The sequence below is a fragment of the Galeopterus variegatus genome, unplaced genomic scaffold (genome assembly GCF_000696425.1).
Source record: "Galeopterus variegatus unplaced genomic scaffold, G_variegatus-3.0.2 Scaffold246, whole genome shotgun sequence".
In the NCBI taxonomy this organism is placed as follows: domain Eukaryota; kingdom Metazoa; phylum Chordata; class Mammalia; order Dermoptera; family Cynocephalidae; genus Galeopterus; species Galeopterus variegatus.
This window is the reverse complement of record NW_007726357.1, coordinates 674,742-688,989: the sequence shown is the minus strand read 5'-3', so window position 1 is coordinate 688,989 and position 14,248 is coordinate 674,742. Positions and strand designations below refer to the sequence as shown.

The 14,248-nt window shown below is 34.3% G+C and overlaps 1 protein-coding gene across 4 annotated transcripts in view; it reads left to right on the top strand.

Moving 5' to 3' along the window:
- Window positions 1–14,248, top strand: part of PPP1R12A (protein phosphatase 1, regulatory subunit 12A) — a 136,836-nt gene that overhangs the window by 40,968 nt on the left and 81,620 nt on the right. For all 4 annotated transcript variants that reach the window (XM_008566489.1, XM_008566490.1, XM_008566488.1 and 1 more), the window contains exon 2: window positions 4,949–5,079. In XM_008566489.1, the coding sequence (XP_008564711.1) occupies window positions 4,949–5,079 (131 nt within the window). The remainder of the gene's footprint in view (window positions 1–4,948; window positions 5,080–14,248) is intronic.

Here is a 14,248-nt window from a genome sequence, read left to right as displayed (position 1 = left end):
TCAAAATCTTGTTCAAATATATACTTATTGGGACCTATATGGACCCTCTTAGTCGCAAAAAGATCTCTTTATGTCCTCAATGATATTGTAGTACTTTCTACCCACTTTTGTTACAGCCCTCATATAAACACTATTATTTATGGGATCTCCTCCTATATTATAATGTGATCTTTTTTTTTTCCCTGTATACTTAGGGCCTTGGCATATATAATTTTTAGTATGTATGAAGTGAAGGGTAGCTAAAGGAATTAGGGATATTTAGTCTAAAAAAAGAATATATGAGAATTCTTAGAAAAAATTCTTAGGAAAAAGGTTTTCATAATGTTTAAAAGAGGAATTCCATTTGATATGTGGAGCTCAAAGAGGCAGGGGATAGATGGTAAGGGAATACATATTTTAGCATGTACAATTTAGAGAAAGATAAGTAAAGTTTATTACAGTGGAAGTGATACATAGTCAGTAGCCTTTCAGTAAATAGTAGCCTATTACTTTTTAAATTGAGGTATAATATACGGACAATAAAGTACACAGCTTTTAAGAGTACAATTCATTGAATTTTTATGTATGTGTATCCCTATGTAAAAATCACCCCAAGAGAGATAGGAAACATTTTCATCCCTCCAGAAAGCTGCATCATGTCTCCTCTTCTCCAACAGATTTAACCATGGTTCTGAGCTTTATCACCAGAGATTAGTTTTACTTGGAAACTTACAGCATGTGTCCCTTTGTATCTGCCTTCTTTCACTCATTTATGTCTGTGAACTTCATCCATGTTGTTGAAAATAGTATTTTGTTCTTTTTGTTCAATGTTCTTTTTTTCGTCAACATATAGGATTCTATTATATGAATAGGATCTCCCCACACACTCATATTACACCCCACCACATTGTTTATCCATTCTACATAATTTTAGTAGATACTATCGAATGCTTTTCTGAAGTGGTTGTGTGAATTTTACACTTTCACCAGTAATTTGGTTGTTTCTTCACATTACAATAGATTTAATCCTTTACAGTTAAGAATCAAGTTAATTTTTTTTTTATTTAAACACTGCCTATTTATTGTAGATATTTTGAAAATAAAGAAAATAAAAATTATTGTCTCATAACCAATGACTTTAACTTTGGGATATAATCTTTTAGTCTTTTTATTTTTTTTTTAATATTAGCATATTCATTATTACAAATAGTAATTTTTCTTTATGCCTTTTACCTGACCCATTACTCCCTAACCCCACTCCTTTTTGTGTGAACTTTTTTCAGTAAAATTGGAATCATATTCGGCAAACTGTTTTGCATCCTTTTATTAAAAGTTAATATATTGTGGGCATTTTCCATATCCTTTTATAAAGAATCATTTCTTATTTTCTTTACATTATTCGTAATTTTAAAAAAACAATTATATTTGTATTACATACACTTATTGAATAGAGTTTTATAATTTTATATTGATAATAAAAATGATACTGTTTGAGAGCCTATGGGAATTAAAAGGTTGAGAGAAAAGAATACAATTTAGTCAGCATCTCTTCTCAAGAAAAATTAGTGATTATGCTTATGAATAGGTCTAATGTTATTTCAAGTCACTGTGAGTTATTAGCTCATCTCATATAACATTTATAAACTACTTTCTAATATAATAAATGGACTTTTGATGTTTCATCTTTTCTTTGTTATTAGATATCTTTGGTCCTCAAATCTTTTCTACCCTTTCTTCCTTTAATCACCACCCCATAAAAACCACTATGTTCTTTTCTCAAGCATTATATACTTAAAGTCCATATGAATGTTACTTATATATTAATTTTTTATTTCCTATGTGTAAGGTATGTTCTGGACACTTAAGGACTCTTGCTTATATCTTGATGCAGAGGGAAGAATCATGGATACATAAGAATTTTAAACACAGTAGTGAATTTTAATGATATATAACCCCAGCTTCTTTCCCTCACTTGAAAGATGAAGACAACAAAGCCCAAAAAAGATTAAATTACTTGTCCATGGCCACAAAATTTGTGGCAGAGCCAGAACTAGAACCTAGGGCTGTGATACCTTCTCAGTGCTTTTCCACTTTAGGTGTACAGTGCTTTTCTTGACATAAAATTTATCATTTTATTACTTAGAGAAGTGCTACTAAGAGTATTTCTTTTGCTTCTGTGGTAGATAAGGGAAAATCCATTTCGTTTATACAACAAATACTTATTAATTGCCTAGAATGTGTGATATCCTGTTGCAGAGACTGCACATAGGTGAGAAGTATGTTGATGAACTAAACATCTCTGGAAAGCAGTATAAGTTTAAAAAGAGCTTATTTTTTTTAATCTGAGACATCTGTGTTAGAATCTCAGCTCTATCATTTCTAGCCTGTGCGACTTATTCAGGCTATTTAATCACTTTGAATCTTAGCTTTTTTCTGCATTTATTTATTAAGCCTCTACCACATTTCAAGAACTGTACAAGGTACTGGGATCACAACAAAATTCCTCTTCTCATCAAGCCCTCACTGCCAGTAGTCAGGTAAACAGATGGTAAATAAATTACAAAATACAAAGTATGTTATAGTGATAAATAATATGGAGAATAATAAAGCAGTTACTCAGGATACAGAATGGTAGGGTAGAGGGTTGTAATTTTAATATGGTGGCCAGGAAAGGCCTTACCATAAAGGTGACATTTAAGCAAAAACTTCATTTGCAAAATGGGGCCACAAGCTTATCTTATTTTTGCATTGGTCATGTATAGTGCTGGTTCAGCCAGCCCCAAACTTCTCTTTTTTAGGTCGAAACGGCACTTAAGAAGCTGTTTTGGTTTTTCTCCATAAGTGATACTCTCTTCTTTCTGCCATTTATATCCTATTTTTGTTGTGTTGTTGATGTATTCATCACATAATACATTTTCAGTAAATGGTTCCTTTTAGAGAACTGGTTTTTTAATTCAAAAAATTAAGATTTTATATATAAATAACCATAATATATAAACTTATATGTAAATAGCCATAATACAATAAGGAAAATATTGGCTGTCAGGAAAGCTCCAAATATTGGGATTGGAGAAATTATTTCTAGCTGGCTGGACAGCTTCTTGGATAGGGTGACATTTGTGCTAGACCTTGAAGAATAGGAAGAATTTATATTTCCTTTGTCTTATGGAGCAGACATTTCATGAGTGAAAATGAGTAAAGCCACCAAAGCTAAAGAGCATGGAGTATAAATAGAAAACAGTGAGGAAGTTAAGTTGACTGGATGAAAAGTATACATAAATGAGAAAAGTTAAAAATACATTTGAAAAAATACATATTTGTAGATAACTTTCTGCATGTTGGGCCCTAGGTGATGTATTTTTGGCAATGAATGAGACATACAAGCTTCCTTTTCTGTGGAGATTACATTCTAGTAGAGGTAAAAAATAAATATAAGTAAGATAATTGCGGAGATAGGTGTTTTTGATAATGTGATAGAGTAGTAGGAATTACTTTAAAAGGATGTCCAGGAGTGTCTTTCTGAAGAAGAAACATCTGCATTAAGAATTGCATGAAAAAAAGGAATCAGTATGCCTAGTTCTGGGGGCAGAGCATTCCTGACAGTGAGAACAGCAAGAACAAAGGCCCTGAGATGTCTATTCAAGAAATAGAAAGGGGCCCACTGTGGCTGCAGCATAGTGATCTTAGGAACAACTATAGGGAATAATGAGTACCTTAGAGAACGTTTTTCTGGGGATAATGTATATAAATCAATAAAGTAGATAAAGCATCTGTTATACTTCCTGACAGAAAGTAAGCATTGATAAAAGTTCCCTTATTGCTATAGGGCTGTGGCTTTCAAAATTTTTGTGTATTAGGATCTCTTTGTGCTCTGAAGAATTATTGAAGATCCCAGTGAGCTTTTGTTTCTTTAGGTTGTATATAATAATATTTATAATAATAGAGGTTAAAACTGAGGATTTAAAATATTTATTAATTCATTGAAAAATAACAGTAATTTACCCATGTTAACAGAAATAACATTTTTAAAATAAAGAATTCATTTCCTCTTGAAAGTTTGAATTTATCATTGGTAAATATACTGTTAGTTGCTTTTCTTGTAGTGACAGACTCACTTTGTTAATTTTCAAGAAAATGCCTGCCAAAATATCAAAGTTAGACTAACCATAGTTTTTCATTTAAGTAAAAATAATATTCCATGGAAAAAGTGGCTAGTTCAGCCTGCAACTCAGTTGCACAAGTGCTTTTTTCCTCAAGACAACCCTCATACTTGGAAGAAGTGCTTCAAAGCACACTTCCCTTGTTCCACAGAATGTTCAAAAGATGTGTATACGAGAGTCAAGGTTTAATAAGATTTATAATGTTTACTACTTTGTCAAGGATGTTCATAAATAAAAATAGCTTTTTTAAAAAAATACCGTGAGCTCATAATTGACTGCTAATAGGTGTTTTTTTGTTTGTTGTTGTTTTTATTTTTGCTTTTGCCAGTGCCCTGATTTGTGCTCAGGCACATTCAGTTTTACCAGTAGTGCTTTTGTACCCTCAAGTACACATGCCAACAAAGAGAAAAGGGGAAATAACATCTTAGAATTATTTTGAAAATAGTTTTGATCTTGTCAGCTCCTTTGTGCTTCCCTCCTCCCTACAATAAACTGCTATAAATGATGTTATTGGTACTTAATTACAATGTTTTGATTATTTTAATTTTAATATGTACTTGTTTTCCTAATTGGTTTGCCACAGTCTATTCACATACATTACCACTGTATGTGTATCTAAGCAAGGACTCTTATACTTTAGTTAGTATCATTGACCTGTTTGATGGCAATACAATCAAAATAGCAGGAGATTAATTTACAGAGAATATTAATATTATAAAATGTACAAAGTAGTACTTTTATTCTATTGATATATTATTTGGAGTGTTGATTCAAATTTTTTCCAATCATGCCTTCTACTTTGTTTTTAGGCTTGCATTGATGACAATGTTGACATGGTGAAGTTTCTGGTAGAAAATGGAGCAAATATTAATCAACCTGATAATGAAGGCTGGATACCACTACATGCAGCTGCTTCCTGTGGATATCTCGATATTGCAGAGTAAGCCAGTTCTGTTTTAGTTTTATCCTAACACTATTTCAGAGACCTGAGATTTTATAGAAATCATTGTTGGAGATGAATGAACTCTTATATTACCTCAATTCATGAAAGTTATTCTTCTCAGGAAAGAGAATAAGTGGTTCTTGGGAATCCAGATATTGAGTCTTCAGTGTCGGATCTTCTTTCTGTCTCCCTACACTCTTTGGTCTTTGGTCCTTTGTATTAATATCAGTAATTGTACACATTCTCCACTCCCATCCTTTTCTTTTGAGTACAGCTAGATCATTATCAAATGATTCAGGATTAGTATTTAGCAATTTAGTCCATCTCTATGTAGTCATGAATTGTTAGAAATTAACAATAATTCTCAATTGGGTTACTCTTCTATAGGGAGAGTATGATATATAGTTCTCCAATTAGTCTGCTTGCTTAGTTTTTCTTAAGATTGTTTTCTAAAAATGTATATTTTTTAGAAAATTTATTGAGAAATAGTCATTGTCTTCTCAACTACCTTTCATTTGCAGGTATCTTTCAAGAAAATATCACTTTTAAGGCTTTAACAAGGAAGTATAGGTATCCTGAAAAAAATTTTTTTATTGAATTGTTTTATTCTTATTACTATGTAACCACACCATAAAGAGTTTCGTTGTCTCTTTGCACACATCAAAACTTATCAGCTAGGGCCGGCCCGGTGGCGCACTGGATAGTGCGCCGCTTGGGAAGCGCGGCGGCGCTCCCGTCTGAGGGTTCGGATCCCACGTACAGACCAGCTTCCGCTCACTGGCTGAGCGAGGCGCGGGAGCAACGCCGAGGCTTGCGATCCCGTCGCCAGTCCCCGGTCCGGTACGGGGGCAACACTGAGGGTTGCGATCCATTGCCGGACACGGAAAAAAAAAAAAAAAAAAAAAAAAAAAAAAAAAAAAAAAAACTTACCAGCTAATAAATACTGAATATGGGAGTTCTCTATAAATCTCTCTTAGTAAGCCTTCACAGTTTTATCTCTTTCTGCATTTTGCTTTTCCCCCCCATGTATTAGAGATATGGTCCATCACTTTTAAGGGGGAAATAATGTAAGATGAAATAAAAAGTGCTCTGGCATGGGAATGTTACTGACTCTGCCACTAACTGTACTACATCTTTTGGCAATTTGTTTTGTCTTTGTGACCCTTGATTTCTTTATATGTAAACTGAGGAAGTCTTTTTGCCATTGTAAAACAACAGTGGCTGTTCAAAATTGTAATCATAGTTCTCAAGTTTGTTCCCTCTTTACTGTACTTTTCATGCTCAACAGAAGACAGATATCCTCTTCATTAAAAAAATAGACAATTGTGCATTTATCTTCATTTATATTTAAAGGTTAGGTACTTAGGCTCTGGAGTCAACTGATGTGGATTATGAATGCTTCCTCAATCACTGTCAAGGTGTGTGCCCTTAGCAAGTTGTTTAATCCTCTAAGCTTCAGTTTTCTCTATAAAATGGGAATAATATTTCCTAGGTTTGTTGCAAGAATAAACTGAAGTAATCCATCAAGCTTAGTATCTGGCATGTAGGAGATAATCAGTATGTATTAACTTTTGACCACTATCTTTTTTATCTGGTGTCCTTATAAGAAGAGGACATTTGGATGCAAGAAGAGACACCAGGGTCCCTTGCATGGAGAGGAAAGAGAGCATGTGAGGAAACAGCGAGAAGGCAGCCATCTGCCAGAAAAGGAAAAAAACCTGTAAAGAAACCAAACCTGTTGACAACTTGATCTTAGACTTCTAGGCTCCAGACAACGAGAAAATAAATTTCTCTTGTTTAAGCCACCCAGTCTCTGGTATTTTCTTGTGGCAGCCCTAGCAAACTAATATAGGCCATATAAAATTCTCACTGTCATATATCGAGGTACATTTTTCCCTAAAGAGGCTACTAGAGGCAGAAAGGGGAGTAGGAGGGGAGATAGTTAAGAGGCTAGTTAATGGACACAAAGTAACAGCTAGATAGGAAAAATAAGTTCTGCTGATATGCAGGTGAGCTAGGCATATATAATTAACAATAATTTACTGCATGTTATCGAATGGCTAGAAGAGAGGAAATCAAATGTTTGTATTACAAAGAAATGATTGTTTTACAATGATGAATATGCTAATTACCCTGATTTGATTATCACATATTTTATACATGGATTGAAATATTCTGTACCCCATAAATATGTACAATCAATATGTTTCAATAAAAAAATGTACCATATTAATGTAATTGGCTATGGACCAGAACTAAAGTTGAATAGTATGACTTGGATATGCTAGAAAAGGCAAATAACTATAGATCCCAAGAAACCATGTATACGAATTATTGTTCCAAAAAAACCTTCCTCATGTCTACTATTTGATTACCCCTAGTACAATTTTTATAGGAAAGACAATATATTCTGTATTCTTTCCCTTTATATGCTGGTTTTTAAAATAATGAGTTGGCTCACTAGCTGCCTTTAGTGCGGACTTTTTTTTTTTTTTTTGCTGTTTAAGTGACATTAGAAGCTCATTCATTTGAACATATTTGATGTGTTTCAATTCACTGTAGTTATTATCCCTGTTAATTAGCAAATTGTACCATCTTTGGTCATTGAGAGTCTCTTCAAGTTGGCTTCTAAATCCTTGGGACATGACCAAATACAGTGGTCTTTAAAAGCTTTCTTACGCTCTACTATTATAAATGTTCTGCACTCATCTTTTACATTTCCTTCCCAAAGTTTGAAATCCCCATTTCTCCAAGGAGCCCCTTCCTTATAATGGATTGCAAAGAGTGCTCATTGCTGGTAGGTTGGTCATTGTTTCCAGTTCAAAATCAGCACCAAGATGTTTCTCTTTTAACCTCTTTTATTTTGTATCACTATCTCCTCTCTCCCTCACTTAATTGCCAGGAACTATAGAATTAAAATAACACAGACTTACTAATTTGCTTCATTATTTATTATACATACATTAGACTGAGTATAGTTAATACCATCTCCAACAACAGTATGGTTACCGAAAGCATTTTGAAGTTTTATTTCGGGAGGCTTTGTTTTTTGGCATTTGTTTTTGTCCTCAGTTTATTTCACTTGGAACATACCATCAAATTACTATATGTTGAAATAGTTTTTTCCTGTGTGGTTATGCCACCACCTAGACATACCATTATGTTCATTGTTCAATTTTATTTTTTAGAATTTTCTTTTTAAATTTTGCTTCATAATTTAAATAAAATACCAGGTTCCAGTATTAATACCTGCTCTATCACCCTGTTTTCTCCCATACCCTATAGCTTTAGGTATCCATTTAAAAAAATATTTCTTTTGTTTTATTTTCCTTTTTTGGCAGTTGGCTGATATAGAGATTGAATCCTGGGTCTTAGTGTTACCAGTACCATGCTGTAACCAACTGAGCTAATTGACCAGCCCATTTTAAAAATTTCAATATTCTATCCCAGTTTGCTTTTTTAATAGATTTATTACTTAAAATAAGTATTACCTCCTCCCCTTTTATAGATAAATGACAGAATATCACACACATATTTCTCCACTTTGCTTTTTTCACTTAACAATGTATTCTAGAAATCACTATGTAGTGGAATATAGAGATACTCCTCATTGTTCTTTTCAGGTATAGTACTCCATTGTGTAGTGTGTTGTTATATAGTTTATTCAGCATGTCGCTCTTAATTGATCAATGAATGTTGTTTAATTTAATGACTATAGTTTTAGTCTTGAGGTTGTCTTTTTTTTTTTTGCATTCTTGCAAATTATCAGAATTTTTATGTTTATCTGAAAAATAGTTTGTACTTGAATAAGAAAACTTAAATGATTTGTTTAATTAACATTATGATTATTCATGTGATTGTAATTCTTATATAATCTTTTTTGTATTTCAGTTTCATCACCACATTTCTTCTTTAGGCTTTATTCCAAGTGTTTAAAGAGTGCTTTTATCTTGGGTAGCTTTAGTATTGCCATAAAAATTTTCAATGTAAGAGGAAAATTAGCCCTATATGAGGCTACCATTGTATGGTTTTGTAGAACATAGAATACGGTATTGATTAATTGGTATATTTAATATATTTTTCTTCTTATTTGGAGTAATTTTAAAGACAGTGCTCTTGAAGATTTCACATCTCATAAAATGCTTGTAGGATTACTCTGAGTGACTTTTTAATGGTCTTATTTACAGCGTGGAAAAAATTTCATTAGCTTTGTCTCTTGACCATTAAAGAATCAGCTATGTAAGGATATGGTAACTTTAAAATATTTGTTGTGGCTTGTTTATGGCTTGGCTTTTCTTCTTTATTGTAAACTTTATTCCATAAACATCCAACAGAATCCTCAAGATTTCTGTTGGCTTAACCTTTAAAATACATCTACTATCTAAGTATTTTCATCATTTCTTTGATTTCTCCCCAATCCCCGACACTGTTGTTTTTCACTGGAATTATTGGAGTTGCCTCCTTCTAGGCATAACTATCATCTCTTACCCCACCATTTTTCTCATAGCAGCCAGAATAATCCTTTTAAAGTATTTCATTCAAGTTGGATAACATCACATTTTTATTTATAGACCTTCAGTAGATTTATATTGCATTCAGGGTAGTGGCCTACGAGACTATCGTTTGGTCCCCGTCATCTCTGAATTTCTGACTCTATCCTCTACTTTTCTCCAGGAATTAGTCCCCTTGCTGAGCCTTTAAACAAATTAGGCATCTTGCTTTGTGGCCTTTCTACCTGCTGATTCCTCTGTCTGGAATTCAGTAATGTTATTTTTGGTGCTTTCAAAATAGAAATTTGAAAAATAGGAGTTTCAAGAGTTTCAGAAATTCTTGCCAAATTTAAGAAAATGAACTTCACCACCACCCACACAAGAAACATTAAAATATATGGTTAAGAGCTCAGGCTCAGGAATCATACAACTGTGTTTAAATCTTAATTTTGTCAAGTAATTGCTATTAACTTTGGACAAATTACCAGCTTTTGTGAGCCTCTGTTTCCTCATACATAAAATGGAAATATTAACTTATCCCTAATTTATAAGATTATTGTGAAGATTAAATGAAATAATGTATGTAAGACACTTGGCACAATATGTGGCACATATTTATTTTCGGTAAATGTTAGCTGAATTAGCTGTTATTGTTTATAATATGATTTTTGGTCACCATTTTTTAGTGAAAAATAGGTAAACTCTTGGTTTTCCTGTATTATTTAACAAACGGAACTACTATCATCTTGTCTTTTGGTTTTAGGGCAAATCTGGATGAGAAGAGCACAGGGTAATGAAGTAGTCATTTGTCATTTGTCACATTACATTGATGTGTGGTTATTTGGGCTGCAAGAAAATTGACAAATCCATTAATTTTGGTTTTATTTACATATTTCTTGCCAGGAATGATACTTTGTTACTGTAAAGCAGAACATGTATTTTGGTTAGAAGTCTCAGAAGGGAAACTAAATCTAAGATCTTATGAAAATATTAAAATTTTATTTGAGATATTTATATCTTGCTACAATAATAATGAAGTATATTTGCCTAAAGCTGTAAAGATAATGTTCTCATATACATTCTCACTCAGTTTTTAAAGGAAATTTGTGGGAATGTAAACTTATTCCCATTTCACAGTCAGAACTGGACCATCATTTTTGAGACTCAAATTCTGATGTCCTTTCCATTATATCACAACTCTCTCCTTCAGTAGTGTAAGGCACTGTGAGATTTAAAAGTAACTGCAACATAGTCCCGCATTGTCAAACTTACAGATAAATGTGATGTCAGTTAACTCTAATACTTGATAGAATAAATGGCCAGAAGATATACAAGGAACACTGAAGAAGAAATAATTAATTCTGTTTAGGCCAATGAAAGATTCAAGTGGAGGTGCAGAAGTTTTGCCTGTGGCAGTTGGGAGCTGTCTGAGAAAAGTCATGTTATTTATGAATGAGAAACAATACAAGTGCACTTCAAAAAAGTTCGTGGAAAAATTAAATTTAAAGATAATAGGAGTCTCCACAAAAGGCTTATTTCTCCCTGATCCTGGACACTGTTGTTTTTCACTGGAATTATTGCAGTTGCCTCCTTCTAAGCATAACTGTCATCTTCCCTCCTCTTCCCTCCCGCTTTCCTCATAGTAGCCAGAATGGTCCTTTCAAAATATTTGAAGTTGGATAACATCACATTTTTATTTACAGCCCTTCAGTGGATTTATATTGCATTCAAGGTAGTCTTTTCAGGAAAGATTTCCTTTTTTAAACACATTGGCTGATACCCATATGCCTGAACGTTACAGCTAATAGGTAACTTCTACTAAGTTCACTCAGTTCTATTTCCAGCAGTTGGATTGCAAGCCTGCCACACCCCATAGGCCCTTATGCTCATTTCCAGACCGCCAAAACTCTGAAAAATGAAAAATTAAATTACAAATTTGGTATAGGGTCATTTAGGAACAAACCTTGACCTGAACTGATGTGATGCTATTTGTAGTCTTTATTCATCCCAGTTACCTGTAAATTTATTTTTTGTAGTAAAATTGTGTTTGGTTATGGAACGCTGCCTCAAATGTGGCAGGAGTATTAACTGTAATCCACAATATTATCTTTTTAAAATATGAAAAATTTTTTATGGGTTTGGGTAAGGCAGGATAGACCTGTATTAATAATTCTTATTTTATAGATGAGGAAACTGAGTCATAGAAAGAAATCACCCACAGTAATTGGCAGAGCTAGGATATGAACCTAGACAGTCTGACTTTTCAAGTCTGCACTTTTACCCACTCCACTATTCTGCCTCTGTTTGTAGCCTTTATAGTTGGAAAAATTGTGCCATTAAACTTATTAAGGGACTTAAAGAGCAAGATTAGGGGTAGCAGAAGAAGGAAACAATAGAGTAGAATGCAGATTTAGATTTGTCTAATTTGAGATACCAATGGAAAAATTACAAGAGGAAACCAGAAATATTTTTAACTTGTTTATAATGCACATACTGTATTTCATGGTCTCTAAGATGCCATTGTTATAACATAGTATATTTTGTACCAATTTAAAAATTTTAAAAAATTATGATGCAGTATTTATTTTTATCTCATAGGTTTTTTTCCCACACTATTATTCTCTGTGCTATTTAGATTATTGTTTATGCAACGTGGCTTAAGAATGTTCCATTCTTTGGGATTTTCTTCTAAGCCACTGATATTCATTCTGCAAGTTTTGATTTTGGTACTTTCTTGATCTTATCAGAAAGTATCAACAAAATGTTTTCAGACAACATCCAGGAAGACATTTTAAATAACAGTTAGGCTCAATAAATATGGTTCTAACAATGCACATAAATCAACTGAAGAGAAAACAGTATGAATAGCTGTGACTGGTATCACATGTAGATGATAATGACAACTGCCACTTATGCCAGTATTAATTGTAAGACATCATTGATTTTAAGATCCATTGATTGCAGGAAATTTCAGTGATATTAAAATGTGTAAGAAATGTGCATCTTAGAATTGTTAAACAGTGAGTAGGATTTTTGCCTCTGAGAATTCGAAGCCACAGTAGTAAAGGAAGATAGTAGTGCACCTAAATGATTTTAATAAACAAATACTGATTTTTCAAGATTTAGTGTGCAGGGGCCGGCCTGGTGGCGCAATGGATAGTGCGCCGCTTGGGAAGCGTGGCGGCGCTCCCGCCCGAGGGTTCGGATCCCACATACGGACCGGTTCCCGCTCACTGGCTGAGCGAGGCGCGGGAGCAACACCGAGGGTTGCGGTCCCGTTGCCGGTCCCGGTCCGGTGCGGGGGCGACACTGAGGGTTGCGATCTGTTGCCGGACATGGAAAAAGACAAAAAAAAAAAAAAAAAGATTTAGTGTGCAATCAAGGAAGTTTAGAGTCACTACTCTCGGGAAGAATTAAGAAATAGGAAATGCTGAAGGCAGAGCTTTAGCATTTTCTATTTTTAAGGGTTGCTTTATGAAAAGAAGGATTTAAATACTTTCCTACATTTTTAATTTGTTTTTTACAGATGACAATCCAGATGCCCAGTTTCACAAATAGACTCATTTCTCTCATAAACATTTGCCCAGTCTTTGTTACAGACATAATTAATTATAAGATAATTGTAGAACCATGATTTTAAGGTGTCAGAATTTGAGCAAAGTATTTGGCAAGGTATCAGGAGGTTGGGACTAATAACACAGTTTATATTAAAAAATAATATTTCAGTCTGTGGGGTTTTCACAAATTGAAATTTCTTAGAAAGGATAAAATTGCTAATGTTATGAACATTGAATTTTTTGACAATTAAAAATAGGAGAGAGAATTTCTGCTTCCAGGAAGATAGAATAGATATGCTTTTCCCTGTCTTCCCACCAAGTACAACTAAAAACCCTGGACATTATATATTAAACACAAGAAGACTCTGAAAGGTGGAGAAAAGGCATCAGAGCAACTAGGGATCTCAGGATCCAAAGAACAACACAATGGTAAGTTTCTTGGCTTTTCCACACTCGAAGCTGAAGAAGCTGATAACCCAGAAGCGCCAGTGGGCACAGACCAAAAAAGAGCTCCAGTAAAAGCCTGATTTCTATAGCCAAATACCAGGAGAGGGACAGTAGCAAGACAGAAAACTTTTAGAAAATAACTATTCTATTCCAGCCAGACACCACAGAAAAAAACTGTGGTCATACCCACACCAGCAAAGGTTAAGTAGAGAGTCTAGACTTCCACCATTACCAAGCTATAATGAAGCACCTCAGCACTCCCGCTGGAGTGGTGTCAGATTAGGCCAGGTGCATGGGACTTTCATCCCCATAGAGTGGTTAACTAGCCCTCCTCCTACCTGCAGTGTCATGGGAGACCATATTGGAAGGCTAGACTTCCACCTCTACCTGGGAGTAAAGGGGAGATCCTTCCCTTCCTAGTGGAGAGTGAATACTTACCCTACTAGCCCACAGTAAAGAGGCCTTCCTGCACCACCACCTACACCCCCCTCCATCCCCGCTCCTGGTGTCAGTGGAGGCCATATAAGGAGCAGTAGTGAGGCACTCATACCTCAGTCATCACTCAGTACTGAGGTATCAGTAGAGGCTTAGTAGAAAGCCAGAACTTCCACCCAGCCCAGAAGCTGCCCCATCTCTGGTGTCAGTGGAGGCCAAGTGGGGGACCTGAATTTC